General features: G+C 31.5%; 1 protein-coding gene across 7 annotated transcripts in view; it reads right to left on the bottom strand.

The window, feature by feature from the left end:
- LOC129906451 (probable phospholipid-transporting ATPase IA) overlaps nt 1-18593 on the bottom strand; it is a 371220-nt gene that overhangs the window by 240210 nt on the left and 112417 nt on the right. Inside the window, exon 1 of one of the 7 annotated variants that reach the window (XM_055982240.1) lies at nt 13856-13971. The exons of the other annotated variants lie outside the window; for them this stretch is intronic. Coding sequence (XP_055838215.1) covers nt 13856-13901 — 46 coding nt within the window. The 5' untranslated portion in view covers nt 13902-13971. Of the gene's footprint in view, nt 1-13855; nt 13972-18593 lie in introns of those variants that run through there. 7 annotated transcript variants of the gene reach the window in all.

Below are 18593 nucleotides of genomic sequence, written 5' to 3' on the forward strand. Positions count from 1 at the left end.
AAAATTTTTGGACTTTCGGCACCACTGTAATAATGGACACATTTTTAAAAAATAAACGCCATTCGCTTCGTTAAATAAAAATCTAGGGGCGATATTTTTTAGTTTTTTCTTATTTGTCTTAACAAAAAAGTTATGGAAGATAAAAATATAAGCAACCCTAATATTTATAGATCCCTAATATTTTCTAAATATTTAATGGAAAATCTGATTCCCTATATTCCTTTATGGACACTTGTGTTAGGAAATCTAGAAAACCACAAAACAACAATTTTGAAATTATAAAAATGGAAAACGAAAAAAGTTTGAAAGTTGGTCGTTTTATCCATATAAATTATGAGAGAATAGAATCATCGTTCAAACAGCTTAATCTTCCGAAACCCAAAGTTAACATAAAAAAAAACAAGATGAATGGCGTTTATTTTTTAAAAAGGTGTCCATTATTACAGTGGTGCCGAAAGTCCAAAAATTTTTAAATTAATTTTTTGGTGGGTTTTGTGTTTTTTGGCCATAACTTTTTTGTTAAGACAAATAAAAAAAAACTAAAAAATATCGCCCCTAGATTTTTATTTAACGAAGCGAATGGCGTTTATTTGTTAAAAATGTGTCCATTATTATAGTGGTGCCGAAAGTCCAAAAAATTTTTAAATTAATTTTTTGGTGGGTTTTGTGGTTTTTGGCCATAACTTTTTTGTTAAGACAAATAAAAAAAAACTAAAAAATATCGCCCCTAGATTTTTATTTAACGAAGCGAATGGCGTTTATTTTTTAAAAATGTGTCCATTATTATAGTGGTGCCGAAAGTCCAAAAATTTTTAAATTAATTTTTTGGTGGGTTTTGTGGTTTTTGGCCATAACTTTTTTGTTAAGACAAATAAAAAAAAACTAAAAAATATCGCCCCTAGATTTTTATTTAACGAAGCGAATGGCGTTTATTTTATGAAAATGGGTCCATTATTACAGTGGTGACGAAAGTCCAAAAATTTTTAAATTAATTTTTTGGTGTTTTTTTCGTTTTTTGGCCATAACTTTTTTGTTAAGACAAATAAAAAAAAACTAAAAAATATCGCCCCTAGATTTTTATTTAACGAAGCGAATGGCGTTTATTTTATGAAAATGGGTCCATTATTACAGTGGTGACGAAAGTCCAAAAATTTTTAAATTAATTTTTTGGTGTTTTTTTCGTTTTTTGGCCATAACTTTTTTGTTAAGACAAATAAAAAAAAACTAAAAAATATCGCCCCTAGATTTTTATTTAACGAAGCGAATGCCGTTTAATTTTTCAAAATCAGACCAGTTTTGCGACTTTGGTGGCTGTCCAAACCTCAGCAGACAAATTGTCTGCAAAGTTCAGGATCATCATTTTTTAGTCCTTTTTTATAAATTGGTCTAATGTAAGCACTTTTCCACAATATGGGAAAAACTGAAGATTTTAGAGATGTATTAAATAACAAACATAAGGGATAAGATAGTTGGGACGCACATTTTTTTAAAACACAAGACAGTACACCGTCTGGACCCGGACTATAACTATTTTCAAGATCAAATATATTTCGAGCAATTGAATCTTCTTGAATAGTAAAATCTATGGAAGTAATATGTGAGTAATTTAGTTGCGGAACGAAATTATTGACAGGTTCATTAGAATCACAATCCAAATAAGCATCTTGGAAAAAGTTAGCAAACATATTTGAAATATCGATGGAGTCATGGCTAGTTATGTCTTTGAATAGGGTAATCGTCTGTGTTTCTTTTAGAACTCACAAAATTCCAAAAGTTTTTTGGATTATGCTTTAATTCACTCTCAACCCTCAATACATACACTCCGCTTCAACTGAATAAGCACACAAATTTTCAAAGGTATTTTTTCCATTTTTTTTCCTAAGATTGAGCTTTCATGTAACATTTGATGATGTTTACAGTTAGCTTACGATGTTGAGAAACCAAATCAGAAAGAATAATTCTCAAAGTACCGCTATTTTTTTTTCGTGTTCTCTTACAAAGCGTCCCATATGGAAAAATGCAGTTTTTTTTTGCGTCAACTGAATAGACACACGGTCTTTCAAGGTCAATATCTTCGTTGTTTATGAGAGTTTTGAGGTGTTTGGCATACCAAATCAAAGGTTGAAATGTTCTCAGTGAGATTTTGTCATTTAATTAAAATTAAAAAAAAAAGTAGTAGATTCAAAGCTTTGAATACTGTCGACAGAGCTTAAATTAATTTGTTAACGGAACAAGTACTGACCGGGTCTGCTATAGCTACCAAAATTGATCGGAGTTTTAGTGTGTTGCCTATTCGTACCTGAAAAATAAAAGTTCGTACATGAAAAATATGAATTAAGGTAAAAAACGGCAAAAATAGCAGTTAATCGACGAGAAATTTTGAGATCTGCCTCCAATTCATTTGACTCTGGGGCAAAAACCAAACAAAAAGCTGGTGTTTCTGCAAGTGTTTCAACACTCCGCAGAGTAATTAAGAGCACGGATCATTTTAACCCATTAAAAGTCCAAAAGAAACCAACTTTAAACAAGCAACAAAAAGGTATTCGTTTAGAATTTTCTAGACTCCATATGAGCTGGAAAACTGAGTGACGCAAAGTTTTTTTTTTTTATTTGAAAAAGGTCAATTTTGATGGCCCCGATGACTTCAATTATGAATCCATCAAAATTGAACTTTTTCAAATGAAAAAGTCTAGAAGACATAGAAACATATAGTTTTCACTGTTCGATAAGGAATCAATTGAGGCAGTTTTGTGTGTAAAGTTTTTTTTTATTAAAATTCACAGTCTGGACAAAAATAGTATTAAATGAGTTTTTAAAATTTTTTTTTCGCCTATTTTTAACTTTGAAATCGATTATTTCAAAAACTATTGGTTATGTTATATTGATTTAAAAATAAGAATCAAATGTACAATTTTTCCTTTCGGAAATGGTATCATTTATTACTAAGTAAGTAGTAAGTGTTGCCGTTGTTTTTTAATAATTTTTTTTTTATTTTGATAATTTTTTTTTAGAAAACTGCCCCTCCCACCTAAACGGGGGGAGATAGACCCCCATCCAAAGAAAAAAATGTTTGTACTGAGCTCCTCTATAAAAACCCGTTATCAAATCCTGGCGCCAAGGTTATCCTACTACGTGCCGAAACAACATTTTTGTTCTATACCTAAAAGTTCGAATTTCTGTATCTGGGTTGAAATCGACAAATTTTTTTTTTCTAAGCCAATTTTGAAGTGATTTTCATAAAAAATACCTCGATTGATTGGGAAATAGATATAGTTTATGAATATATTTTTTAAATAGCATGTTGTTTTAAAAACATATACTTTAAATTGATGCCGAAGTTGGGCAAATGACGAAAAAAATGGAATTTTTGAACTTTGACAGCTTATAAATTTTAAGTGGTTTAACCGAGTTACATGTTTTATACATTGTTGAAAAGGTATGTTTATCTTCTATCAGAAACTGTAAAAAAATCGAAAATGGGTAAAGAATAGTCGAAGCTAGAATTTTTTCAATTGGTGAAGGTCCAAAAAAACCGTTTTTTGCCCGTAACTTCAGATTTTGGGGGTGTTAGGGGATTTTCAAATACCGTTTCGTATTCAGTGCGACTAGCTCTACAAAACCTGATAGGTCTCCGCCCGCGTATATTTTGAAACCTCATTTTTGTAACACCGTGTTATATATAGGTAGCAGGTTTCTAATTTTATTTTAATAGCTATTATTTCAGCGTCTGTAGGAGTAAAATCGTCAACGAGTGTGCAGATATAATTGTTTTTAACAGCTAGCAAAATTCCGCCGCCAACTTTTTCTAGATCATTTGAGTTATGTCTATCATGTCTAAGGATTTGATTTGACCCGTCAAAAAGCTCAGTGCTCAAAAAACAGCTGTTTTCAGTAAGAGCAATAATTCCATGAAGGAGGTTATTTATATTTTTATAGACCGTATTGATCTTTGTCCTTAACCCGTTTACACTCTTTCTTTTGCAACTACCTTCGCCTTAATCCATTTTTTATTATCAAAGTACCATATATTCTGCCCTTTACTCTTTGACTGTTCTATCATAATAAAGTTTATTGATTCTATTGTTTTTATTCTGAACTGGTTCTAAATATTTTGAATAGGAATTTTGCAAAAATGTCTCTTTTTCAGGTATCAAAGTTCTTGAACGTCTACCAAAAAGCAACTGAGCTGGTGTTAGAATGGACCCTTTAATCGGTGTATTTCTATAGTTTAAAAGGCCCTTCCATAAATCCTCACCACACTTACTCATCAATTTCTTTGCTGTACCAACAAATCGTTCCGCTAATCCATTCGCCTGAGGATAATTTGGACTTGTAGTCGTTAAATTGATTTCATTATCCGTACAAAATTTCCTAAAATCGTAAGACCCAAAAGGCATATTATCGGCAACGATTTCCTTCGGAATGCCATGAGTTGCAAATAATTTTTTTATCTTGGAAATAATTTCGTTTGCCGTTTTATACTTAGTTTTAATATGTCGAAAAATTTTGAAGAGTAATCAGCTACCACTATATTATGGTTTCCCTTTGAATTCTAAAACATCCATACCAACTGGGCACACTATGCGAAATCAGTGGCTCAAGCAATGTTACATGAACTTATTAATTTTTCAATTTCGTCGTTCATACCAGGCCAATATAATGAAGATCTGGCTCTGGCTTTAGTTTTCTCAATTCCAAAATGGGATTCGCGCAATCTTCTCAACATGTTAGCTCTTTGAGAATGCGGTATAAAAATTCTGGAATTGAAAAATACCAACCCTTGGTCTAAAAATAGTTCACCCCTATGTTTCCAAAAGCATTTCACATTTTCTGGTACTTGGCCTTTATTTATCGGCCATCCGTTTTTAATTAAGTCGATTAAGTTTTTGAGCACAGAGTCCTTTTGTGTTTCTGTAAACAAGTATCTCTTTTTTCTCATCACTAGCGCTTATGGAATGAACTACTTCATTTATATCTTCTATTTCAGGATTGACAAAATCTTTACAAAAATCGCGCGAAAGAAAATCGGCAATAAACATATCTTTACCTGGCAAGTAGTGAACTTCTAAATCATACCTCAGAATTCGTATTCTTATACGTTTAAGCCTTGGCGAAGGAATTTCCCCAATTTCTTTTTTCATAATCCCCAGCAAAGGGTTATGATCGGTAATTACACGTACCTTTCTTCCATATATATATCAATGGTACTTTGTGCATGCAAAAACTATTGATAACAGCTCTTTTCCAATCTGCGCGTAATTGACTTCAGCAGGGCCAATGCCCTGGATGCAAAACTAACGACCTTATTTTCCTGGAGTAAACAACAACCCAGACCTGACTTTGAAGCATCAGCTTGAATAACTGTATCCTTGTTGGATTGGAAAGGCTGAATAGCAGTTGCGTTTGCAATTATATTTTTTTATTCAAGCAATCATCATGTGCCGATAGCCAGCAAAAGGTTTTGTTCTTTTTAAGAATTACTCTTAGCGGCTGTTCCTGTTAATGTTCCGATAAATTTGGTATGAAAGAACGGACATAATTAACCATTCCCATTAGACGCTGAAGTTCCACTTTACTTCTAGGGTCATGTACTTCTCTAATAGCCTTCACTCTATCCGGGTCAATTTTAATGCCATTTGAACTAATTATATGCCCCAAATAAGTAACCCTCTGTTTTCTAAACTGTATTTTCTCAGAGTTGAACCTTAATTTTTTTTTTTTATTTTAATGGCCTGTACTCCGCCTGTCGACATTTTTTTGTTCATCCGTAATACGCAGTTTCTTTTCTCTCTTCCCCAACCTTAATTAAGATCACCCAAAATAAAATACACTAATAACATCAGTAAATTTAATTTAAAAATAAAAAACGTTGCATAAAGTAAGGAGCATTTTCTATCAAAAAGTGAAAAACTAATTGACCGTCGATTCTCTAGAGCACCTAAGAGCACCCAATTTTTGTTGCATTGTGTTAAAGAATATATAAACTAACTCATAAATTTCAATTCATCGCAGAATAACGGGGTATACTAAAACAAAATCATTAAAATTCAAATAATAACTTACCAAAAATATCAAGTTTTAAGATACTAGTTCTAAGCCCGAATTAATATAGAAAAAACCATCTAACATTTTCAAAACTTTATTAATATCGTTAATAAATAACTGAAGAAGAATTCTTCATTTAAATTTTTTTAGATTTCTATCACAACACTTCGATATCGCATATAGAATATCACTTACCAAAATATTTCGCATTCAAATAAAAATGAGGTAGATGTAACAGTTAACTTTGAACTCATTTTTTAACAAGACACGATCGAAAAACAAAGAAATGAGTGCATTATATTGACACATGTTTAAACTACAAACAAAATACAAAAAATGTGAACTACAACTTTGGCCTAGATGTTATTAAAAAATACACCCTAATCAAAATTAAATAAACTGAAGAAAATTTTCTTGGCGTTAACAAAAACAGAAAAACAAAATCCTTTCAAATATTAAAATCAAACATTCAAACAAAAATTCAATTCAAAATATTACAAAAAATTAAAAATACCTACAACTGATGAAAATAATCTGTAACGGTTAAACATAAAATAAAGAAATTGGTAAGGTAAGGTAAGGTAAGGTAAGGTAAGGTAAGGTAAGGTAAGGTAAGGTAAGGTAAGGTAAGGTAAGGTAAGGTAAGGTAAGGTAAGGTAAGGTAAGGTAAGGTAAGGTAAGGTAAGGTAAGGTAAGGTAAGGTAAGGTAAGGTAAGGTAAGGTAAGGTAAGGTAAGGTAAGGTAAGGTAAGGTAAGGTAAGGTAAGGTAAGGTAAGGTAAGGTAAGGTAAGGTAAGGTAAGGTAAGGTAAGGTAAGGTAAGGTAAGGTAAGGTAAGGTAAGGTAAGGTAAGGTAAGGTAAGGTAAGGTAAGGTAAGGTAAGGTAAGGTAAGGTAAGGTAAGGTAAGGTAAGGTAAGGTAAGGTAAGGTAAGGTAAGGTAAGGTAAGGTAAGGTAAGGTAAGGTAAGGTAAGGTAAGGTAAGGTAAGGTAAGGTAAGGTAAGGTAAGGTAAGGTAAGGTAAGGTAAGGTAAGGTAAGGTAAGGTAAGGTAAGGTAAGGTAAGGTAAGGTAAGGTAAGGTAAGGTAAGGTAAGGTAAGGTAAGGTAAGGTAAGGTAAGGTAAGGTAAGGTAAGGTAAGGTAAGGTAAGGTAAGGTAAGGTAAGGTAAGGTAAGGTAAGGTAAGGTAAGGTAAGGTAAGGTAAGGTAAGGTAAGGTAAGGTAAGGTAAGGTAAGGTAAGGTAAGGTAAGGTAAGGTAAGGTAAGGTAAGGTAAGGTAAGGTAAGGTAAGGTAAGGTAAGGTAAGGTAAGGTAAGGTAAGGTAAGGTAAGGTAAGGTAAGGTAAGGTAAGGTAAGGTAAGGTAAGGTAAGGTAAGGTAAGGTAAGGTAAGGTAAGGTAAGGTAAGGTAAGGTAAGGTAAGGTAAGGTAAGGTAAGGTAAGGTAAGGTAAGGTAAGGTAAGGTAAGGTAAGGTAAGGTAAGGTAAGGTAAGGTAAGGTAAGGTAAGGTAAGGTAAGGTAAGGTAAGGTAAGGTAAGGTAAGGTAAGGTAAGGTAAGGTAAGGTAAGGTAAGGTAAGGTAAGGTAAGGTAAGGTAAGGTAAGGTAAGGTAAGGTAAGGTAAGGTAAGGTAAGGTAAGGTAAGGTAAGGTAAGGTAAGGTAAGGTAAGGTAAGGTAAGGTAAGGTAAGGTAAGGTAAGGTAAGGTAAGGTAAGGTAAGGTAAGGTAAGGTAAGGTAAGGTAAGGTAAGGTAAGGTAAGGTAAGGTAAGGTAAGGTAAGGTAAGGTAAGGTAAGGTAAGGTAAGGTAAGGTAAGGTAAGGTAAGGTAAGGTAAGGTAAGGTAAGGTAAGGTAAGGTAAGGTAAGGTAAGGTAAGGTAAGGTAAGGTAAGGTAAGGTAAGGTAAGGTAAGGTAAGGTAAGGTAAGGTAAGGTAAGGTAAGGTAAGGTAAGGTAAGGTAAGGTAAGGTAAGGTAAGGTAAGGTAAGGTAAGGTAAGGTAAGGTAAGGTAAGGTAAGGTTAACCGATTTGTAAAAAAGTGGGCAAAACGGCGGAACTTAACATTGAAATTAGTGCATCTTCTGTTGCAAGTGATAATTTCGGTGTGTCTGTTGAAAAAATCTGTGGGAAACTGAATTTATGGCGGGAAACTATAAATTACCAAATATGAAAACACAAAAATATGAATGAACAAAAAATAAAAAATACACTAAAAAAAAACAGAATCATTTTCAGGAAAAGTTTTTTTTTGGAAATGCCATTCTTTCATCAAAAACTTTGTTAGCAAAAGTATCGCATTGAGCTCGAAGAAGACAATTTTGACATATTTATGGGAGATAATATAGTATTTACCTCATAAAACAAAAATTGAAAAAAGAAACTGAATTCCCAACGGAACATATTGGTACGCTTCTTTCATTCAAAAACAAAGTTTTAAGGAATACATTCCCACGAAATTCTATCTCAATGATCCGTGAAATGCAAAGGAACTGTTAAGGCTCCGTAAAAATTTGGTCAAGTTTGTTCCAGACGCGAAAAGCACAACAACATGTTCCGCTGAGAATTAAGTTTTTTTTTCAATTTTTGTTTTATGAGGTAAATACTGTATTATCCACGTAAACGCATATGCTATGAAAAAAAAAAAAGAATTAGCAGAATTTTTTTCTTCAAAAAAATGCTGGCTGTAACGAACTGAATAATATCAATCAACATATACCTATATATTTTAACAAGTACAACAATTACATTTTTAAAGTTTAATCTAACTATTCGAATTATTTTGATTTATTTATTATTAACAAGAAATCGAGTACATACGTACATTTCATTTATTAAAAATTAAACTGTAATTTCTAACTGTTACTTATTATGTAATTTCAATTTCATCGTTTAGTGTAAAAATAAAATTCATTCTACTTTGAACCGTCGAAGAGTTAAGAGCTCTAAAGAAATTAATTAACGAGTGTCTTTTATTTTGCTCGAGTTTAAGACAATATAATACCAAGACACCTGTAGACCTTCGCGACTCTGGTGGCTGATCGAATAATAATAGTTTTTATTATCGTGGACATATGCAGACGCATTTATGCTGTCACTTATGACCCGATTTACAAACTATCATCAATTTTAATGAGTGGAGAAATCTTTCCACTGCATGGCAGAATTTTGAAAAGCAGAATTATAAAAAGCAGAATTTTGAAAGACCCTTGTTTATATAAACTATAGTACTATCATGAACGTGAATTTATTAGGTCCTTATTTCTTGTTTCCTAGGTGATAGTGATTTGAGTATTTTTGAACCAAATAATTTATTTTTGCAAATTTGAATAGATTTTTGTTTTGGGACTTTTATTTGATATATTCTAAGGCTCTTGTATTGCTTATTATTTATTATAGTTTTTACTTTATAATTTAAATTGATAACACATATTAAAACAAGTTTTAAACTGCATCATTTTGAGTTATAAAGTAATTAAAGCTAAAAACTAAATAATAATGGGGAGCGTCATCGAGGCAGATGAAATTCAAAGGAAGGTTGTTAGTTTTTGATACTTATAACAAAATGTTAAATGTTTTCTAAAATTGTATTATTTTTGTCAAGTTTTAAACGGGTGCCTATTGTTTCGCTTTTTTTACTTCAATTTCTGTTATTTCGTTTTTGACACAATTTTTTTTATTAGTTCGCCATCCTTTATTTGGGTTTTCGTTTACTTCGTATTTCGATCATTTCGCCCAACTATAACTTCGCCTTGTGTCTTCTTGATTTTTATTTATTTCGCATTTTCTTTACAAGTCCAATGAGTTGTTTGGCCAAGGTTCATTTCGCTTTTAGTTTGTTTTGGCATCTGGTTATTCCGTCTTCAGTTTTGTGGATTGTTTTGGGTTTTGAAGACTTTTGGATTAAAATTAAGCAAATCCTTATAATATAAGAGATCTGTTACCTTAAATTGTAACGAATTTGTTGTTTTTTTCTTTTTTGGGCATTTTTAAAATAAGCAGGCACTCAAAATGACGCGAATTATTCGCCACCATTTGTTTCGCCATTTTTTTGTGGATGTTAACATATACAAAAAAATGGGTGTAAAACATGGAACACTTCAAATAGCATAGAATGCGGCCATCAATTATTGTATCCATATTTATGTCAACGTTGCTGTAATAGTGGTAAACACCAGCTGCAAGAACTCGGGAATATCATCATCAACACCATTCAAAAACAGATCAGGAGGGCGTATACACTACACAGTTTTGCCCTGATATCCTCTCGAACTAAAGTACTGAGGGCCAATTCTCGTTCTGTGAAGCTGTGAAGTGATAAAAATAATATCATTTCATTTTCACAGCGTTTTCTCATTTTATCACTTCACATTCACCCCTAATAAAAACATACATTATATGCAACTATTTTCAAGACCAACAATCACGTTTTTTATATTATCGTGGACACATAGCCAAAACTACGAATCGGCAAGATTGTAATTTTTAGAAAAACAGTTTGATAGTTTTGGAAACTCGTGCAACGGAAGGAGAGATCGATAATTTAGTCTGCTAGGCAGATTCGTGGTTTTCGCTGTGCCAAAGATATGCTACCTAGAAATAAATCAAGGAAATCGAACCAATAAGAATGAAACCTAGAATTAAGACGCATTTGGGAACAATTATTTATATATAAATTTATCAGTTATATTTATGGTAACAAATATTTGTAAGGTTTAATAAAAAAGACATTTACAAAAAAAGTGCTTTTTAATTATTGTTTCTACCCCTTTTTTGTCTTCAAATTCAAATCTTTTTATACAACAACGTGTAGTTCCGTCGCGACATACTTCATCCTCTTCTTAGAGCATTGCACGATGAACGCCAGAAGCTTTTCTACCGTACCACAGCTTCAAGCGATGAAAGGCATATAGTTTAGGTAAAGTTTAAAATTTTGGTTCATAAAATATAAAATATAGTTTTTCTCTTAGCACCTGGCAATTCGGTGTATTTACAGATAGGTTGAACTTTTAAATGCAACACTTACTTTTATGTATTGGTCAAATGCTCTTTTATTTACAAAGCATCAGATCTTGCATTAGATTTGATTGTGTGCAAGGCAGCACTGCACTTAAAAATTTGAGCAATATTTGAAAAGCATTTCAATGAGAAAGAAGTTTAAAGAATTGAAAGCAATTTTTTTAAAAAAATTTTCGACTTAAACCACTAAAATGCATGGAAATCATCATCTGAGCAACCATTCGAAGTTGTTCTTCACGATAGAATTTGTTTGTGATAAATATTTTATCATGTGAAGAGCTTTTGACATTTTCTTAAATTTTTTTCACAAAACAAGAATCGAATTCGATGTGAAGCTGTGATATTTTTTTTTTTTTTTTCAATTCAGAACGAGAATCGACCCTCTGGACAAAATAAAGTATGCCACTATTCGATCTTTCATATTTTTGCTGTACCCGCCCTCCAAGTCAACAATAAATTATTCCTTAGTACTGAATCAGAAAGTCTATTACCATCCTTTCGTTTCGTTTTTATATGGCAACCAAACAATTAAAAAAAAGTTTTTTCTACACCTATACGGAAAATATATGTTTTCAAAATGAAAACAAATTATGTGGCTTTGTATGCGGACAAAATTTTAAATCCAAACGAACAAACCCAAATTCAATTTTCCAAAAAATAAGACAATAATATTTTCAAAAAACAAGATAAATATCTTTTTTGTCCACTGAAAGGTTATTTTAGGCTATGACCTATGAAAATAATAGTGGCGTAACCGCGTAACCCACTTTTTTTTAAAAAGAGCTTTTCATCGAAAATTGGTCTCTTTATATATCTTTTTTAATACAAAAATAGATTTTTGCTGATAGCTACACTCAAAAAGAGATGGCACTCAAAAAATCGTTGTTTTAAAAAACCCTGATCTAAAATCTCTTGTGGCTGAAAACTGAATTTAATGGCTTTCGCCACTATTGTTCTAATAGCCTCATTTATTTTTAATAAAAACAACAAATTCTCTTCCATTATCTACATTCTTCAATGGTTGGCAGTTGGCACCCCCAAACATTTTTTCACTTTGAATTGCGAATTGCTCTCGTATTTGATGATTGACAATAATTGCTCTCGTATTTTAGGATTAACAAATAAAATTCATTAAATAAATTTAAAAATATTGATTTTCAAAAAAAATTAACTTTTTTTAAAAACCCAAAAATAAAAGATTTCTTAATTTTAAAATCAGTATAAACCGTTTTCATTTAAATAAGGGTCCAAAAAAATATTTTTCTTATTCAAAAAGTGCGGCCTTATCTGCAGCATTATAAGTTTTTTTTTCAAAGCAAAATCGTTAGCCGGCTTTGAGAAAATTGCAATATCTCGAAAACTTTATATTGGAGATATCCGTTAAAAAGGAGACATTAAAATAAAAAAAATTGCTCTTGGAAATCACGTACAGATCGTCTGTAGGTATCGAGTTTTAAGCAAAGCTATCAATCCGTTTGAGCCGTTTTCAAACTGAAACTTATAACGGATACGGGGTATAATTATTTATTGGCAGTATAAAGAGTACAATTATTGGCAGTGACATAGATTGATGTCCCAAACCCAATGTACGTATTATTGGCACCACCTGCCACTAGGTACATACTTTTTATGGAACGATATATTGGCACCCCTTTTTAACCAGCCATTGCTTCTAAAAGGGCCCCAAATTCTTGTGTGCCCAAGGGCCCCAGGCTAGTTAAAGACGGCCCTGGCTGGAGTAATCTTTTATGCCAAGGAATCATATTGAGCAATAAAAACTCTTGAACGAATTTGTTCTATTTTTGCTCTGGAGCTCCGGTCTACTAAATAGACTATTATTATAGGGTTCATACGAACTGAGCGAAAAATTTCAATATCTCCAAAACAACCATAGCAAAGAAATTAAAATTTCCGTAACTAATTAGCAATAAAATATGGACCTAGTTTGGATTCGATCCTTCGCTAAGTTTATATGAACTTAGCGAAGCACCCTATAAAAATAAAAACTACCGAAGCAACAAAATCAAAATTGCCGTAACTAATTAGCAAAAAAATAGCAACAAAATAATAAACTAATCCCAATCTGATTTGCGAAAAGTGCTTCGCTAAGTTCACACTCATAAAACAAATAGGTAATAGGTGTATTTTGTATTACTACCGAGCTAAACTGGAGAAAAAAAAAAGCATCGGGGCTTAACCGGAAACCTTGGCAGCATTGCATATTGAATGTTCCGAAATCAGCAGACACAACAAAAATTTAGAGTTAAAAAATTATTCGCTATTGGGTTTTTCTTGTATTTTTCTTCCATGTTTTATAAAGAGATACCAAAATGTATGCTAGCAAAAATAGTTTAATGCATTTTGTCATTCCAAACGTCAGTTTTCACGTTTGTTATCAAATTCTAAACAATTTATGAAAATGTTAGTTTGGTAGAACTGATTTAAAATTGTTCAAAAAGTTAAGCCCAGAGAAACCCCCTGGTTAAACAACTAAGCCCAAGGGGCTAAACTGTTGTTGCATTTAACATGTAAATTGCTTAGCCCCGACTGCGTTTTTTATGTCCAGTTAAGACCGGTTGTAATATAAAACACACCTAATAATATATTCATGTATGTAGTTATAATTACCTACCTCCTTTTAAAATATGATCAGAAAACATGAAATCACAGAGCAAATTTCGTTTTTTTATTAAATCAAAAAGGGACATAAAAGGACATACCTACTACATTTTTATTTCCCACAATGAAAAAAAAAAATCAAGGTAGGATTTAACACATTTATTAGGTATATCTATACTTTACGTACGGCTAAGGCGCAATCGAAGAACTTTATAAACATTTCTGAGAGCCATTACGGTGGTTTTATATATTTTTATAGATAGACGTCAAACAATATTCTCTTTTTCTTACTCTTGCCGGTTGTATTTACATTTTTGTATATGCGTCTATTAGTTTATTTGTTTTTTGGGGCTGACAAAGAAATATTTTTTTTGTTGAAATAAATATGATTATATTGTACCCACATGCTTCATAAGTTTTTTGTTTTTTAATTTTGTAATCACATCGCGTCTTAATTAGTTAATATACACGATATTAATAATTATTTTTATCATTGAAGGTAGGTATATGATGAACAATTTCAATAAACTTTATTTTATACTTATGTCAAGGTATTCATTTAAGCTCTTGGGAACAATATCATAAATGAAAATACTATAAAAAAGAGTTACTCTGAGCACTAGCACTTTATAATGTTATTCACGTTTTTTAAGGTTTGATTTAAATTTTTTAGATTTATTTAAATTTTTTTGCACATTGATATTATTCTCTTAAATTTTTACTATTTAATTTATTATTCGACTGCGTGTTTTCAAAATGTATATTAAAAGAAACTTAATACGTCAGTTTTGCTGCTCCTTAAGGAATCGACTAAAAAAAAAACTTTTTTTAGGTAAGCTTTAAGTTTCGATAACCTAAAAAGCTTTTTCGTAGAAGGTTCGTATCAAAAGATAATACACTCCGCTTCAACTGAATAAGCACACATATTTTCAAAGGTATTTTGTCCATTTTTTCCCAAGGTTGAACTTTCATGTATCATTTGATGATGCTTACCGTTAGCTTGTCATGTTGAGAAAACAAATCAGAAAGAATAATTCACAAAGTACCGCTATTTTTTTCGTGTTCTCTTACAAAGCTTCCCATATGGAAAAATGCAGTTTTTTTTTTGCGTCAACCTAATAGACACACGGTCATTAAAAATCAATATCTTCGTGGTTTGTGAGAGTTTTGAGGTGATTGGCACACCAAATTAAAGGTTGAAGTGTTCTAAGTGAGATTGGGTCGTTTAATTCAAATTTAAAAAAAATTAGTAGATTAAAAGCTTTAATTTGGTATGCCAATCACCTCAAAACTCTCACAAACAACGAAGATATTGACCTTTAATGACCGTGTGTCTACAGTTGACGCAAAAAAACTGCATTTTTCCATATGGGACGCTTTGTAAGAGAACACGAAAAAAATAGCGGATCTTTGTGAATTATTCCTTCTGATTTGTTTTCTCAACATGACAAGCTAACGGTAAGCATCATCAAATGATACATGAAAGCTCAATCTTAGGAAAAAATGGACAAAATACCTTTGAAAATATGTGTGCTTATTCAGTTGAAGCGGAGTGTATATAAAATTAAAAAAAAAAAAAAACAAATTTGCCAAGCCCAGTAAGAAGTACAATTGTTTTTGAAATTATTTGTGACTCAAAGGTATTTTATTATCTATAGCTTTATGATAGAAGCTTTCCAACTGCTTCTTATGAGTAAACTGACATTAAAGAGGCTAGTAAACATTTTACATTATTAGGGATCGGATTTCCATGCAAATGCATGTTTTTTTAGGAACACCTTGGAAGCATGGCAACGAATTATGTATCAGGATATTTCCTTTAAAATGGCATTCAGTCGTTAGTGCATATTTTACTATAAAAGGATATTTTACATTTATTTGCATATTTTAAAAATAATTGCGTGTTTTTGTGCATATCATCCTAAAAATTGAAAAAAATTACCAAAGTACACATTTGAAATTTTGACCAAAAGTGACTGAACATCAATTGGAAAAAGGTCAAAAAACGAAAGCTCGGAAACGGTTTCGTATATAGATTTTCTTAACAGATGCGTTAAATGATTTTATAATATTAAAGAAATATTGATATTTTATAAATTTATGTGGTTTTAAATGCATATTTTAAGCGCATATTTTTCGTTTTTAAGTGCATGAAAATCCTTTCCTTATACATTATAAACAAAAACAAAGATTGCTTTTTTGTTTGCTTTTGTTGTTGTTAACCATGCAAAATTTTATTAAGCTACGTACACAATTTACCAGTAGAACACGGCTGTTATTACATTAATATCTATTGGCCGTTGATCAAAAAATGAAAGTTCCTAAAAAATGAAAGTTCCTAAAAAATGAAAGTTCCTAAAAAACTTTCATTATACACTAGACCAAAAAATTAAAGGAACAAACAAAATTTGTGATTTTTTTTATATCAGTAATCAAACCAAAAACCATACTCTTGACTTTGTGCATCAATATCTGAACAACAAATCACTTAACAGAAAATTCAATGATATATTTAAAAACTTCATTTAATTTTCAACAAAAAAAATTAAGTTTTCTTTGTTAAAAAAAATGTTTTTTTTTACATTTCAGATCAATTTAGAAAAGCTATCAAAATAGACCTTTTTACGTTTTTTTATAGAAAATTTAACGCTATTTTATAACTATGTATGATAAGATTAAAATGAGACTTAAATATTGAAACTTAAGATACCTGAAATAAACCTGAAAAGCTAATGATTTATTCATCACACAGTTTTTCTGTTCTGAGGGATACAACTTTTGAGATGAAATAAAACACCACATTTTTGCAGCTGTACACGGTGGGCAGGAAGCATCGATAGGTTTGACAAAAATGTCGACAAAAACTTTTTTAGTTTTTGGTAAAAAAAATAAAAATAACAAAAACTAGGTTTATATTGTATTTTTTTTGTAAGAATACTCATTTTAAACAGAAATAATAACAAAAACCACGAAAAATAATTATGGCCAGGTTTTTGATGACAATACTTCTATGTGCGTCGGGAAAATCATTTAATTCGATTAATTTCGTTAAAAAAAAAAAAAACAAAGTAAATCGCGGGAAGTCCGATAAATTAAAATTTAAAAAATGTGTAAAGCTATGATTACACGGTCAACGTGGTCACAATCTGTCCCAAGAGTGTCACGTCGTGTGATCGTCAACGAAAACTCCTGACACTCGCGTTGACTCACAACTTTGGGTCAACGCGTTGACTATTTTCGATGACCGTGTAATCTCTTTGTCAATGTCGTTGGGACGCGTTGACAGGGTTTTAGGACTGCGTGTTATCGCAATGACCCTGTTCCCAGCTATGACGCGGCAGAATTAAATACCGTTTAATCGTTTCAGATTGGCATTGTTTTTTTTTTTGTATAGAAATGTGATGAAAGTGGGATAGGTGTACCGTTTGGAGGGAGGGGGATTCTCATTTCACCTTTTGTTTTTTTTTTTTTTAACTTTTCGGTATGGCCATTGCCTCCATGTTGGATGCAAATTTTTTTTCTTTACAAAACACCAAAAACCATTTGTATATTCTAAGCTACATTTTAAGACCATAATCATTAACATTGGGTGCAGCGTTCCTTTGCTATAAGCCAGGCATGTCAAACTTGCGGCCCAAAACGAATAACTTTGCGGCCCTGTCCACATTTTTATTAATTTTGAGTTTTAGATTATAATTAAGATTTTATGTTCACAGCTTTTGACACACATGCACCTCCTTTTTTTCCTAATCAACAAATAAATATGGGACAAAACCAAACAAAATAGTAAATTTTATAAGATCTCGTGGCTTAAATCAGAGTAAGTTATGTGATTTCTTAAAGTGAAATAGAAAGCGAATATTCTGAGTTAACCTACAAACGATTTTGGGGCTTTGGAATTTTTTTAGTTTTTAATGATAAAAGTCTTTAAACCAGCATGTCTTGCTATCTAAAATGGTTGCAGAGTTTATAATTCATGATACCTACCTACCTAGATGTAGCAAAACATTAATTAAGTTAAACTCAAAACTCCGAGTAAAATTCATAATAATAACGAATATGTGAACAAATGCAACATTCAAATGCAAATGTGCATTCAAATGCAACCTAGCTCTTTTGGAACATCAGAAGACCAGGATTTGACGTATCAAAAATACTACGCAAAAAATCTAAACTATAAAATTGAATACGAAAAAGTCTTGCAGAATATTTCTTGAAAGACAAGTTCTCTTAATTTTTTTTCGATTTGTTCCATAAACATAGAATTATTGCCGAATTTGACTCCGAAATAAGTTCCAAATTCGTTGAAATGCCCGATTTTATAAGTATTTTTGTACACTTGAAAACTGCCGTATAAAATCGTTTGCAAATTTCACAGTAGGTACCTGTCGATGCGAGCAGTTAGTCATTAAGAGAAATGAGTTATCTATAAAATCCTGAATAACTAACTTTGGTCTGAGAAAAAAAAGGTAAATGAGAAAAAAAAATAGTTTCCTCATTTTTGCTGTTTTTTTTTTTACAAAATTGTTTGACATATAAAAATTGTATCTTAACATGTTCTACGGCCCACACAAATTTTTATCTCGCTGTTTTGGGCCCTTGTAACCATTGAGTTTGACATGCCTGCTATAAGCGTTTGAAGGTGGCCATATTGTTTTTTTTTTTATTTTTTTAAAATCAGACATCGAAACTTTTTTATTTTTTTTCTAATTTTCTGACAAAACTTTAGTAATTTTACATTTATATTCGTTCAACAATCTTATCAGAATTCATTTAAGACTTTTATCTTAAAAGTGCATTACGTATATCTCGAAATATTTATATTTCAATGGAACCATGTCAAAGAAACTATCGTTTAATTTTTCTATGAGAGCTTTTTTGCTTTGTGTCAAACAGTGTGATCCACAAAGTTTTGCGAGTCAACG

This window comes from Episyrphus balteatus, chromosome 1 (assembly GCF_945859705.1).
Source record: "Episyrphus balteatus chromosome 1, idEpiBalt1.1, whole genome shotgun sequence".
NCBI classification, from domain to species: Eukaryota; Metazoa; Arthropoda; class Insecta; order Diptera; family Syrphidae; genus Episyrphus; species Episyrphus balteatus.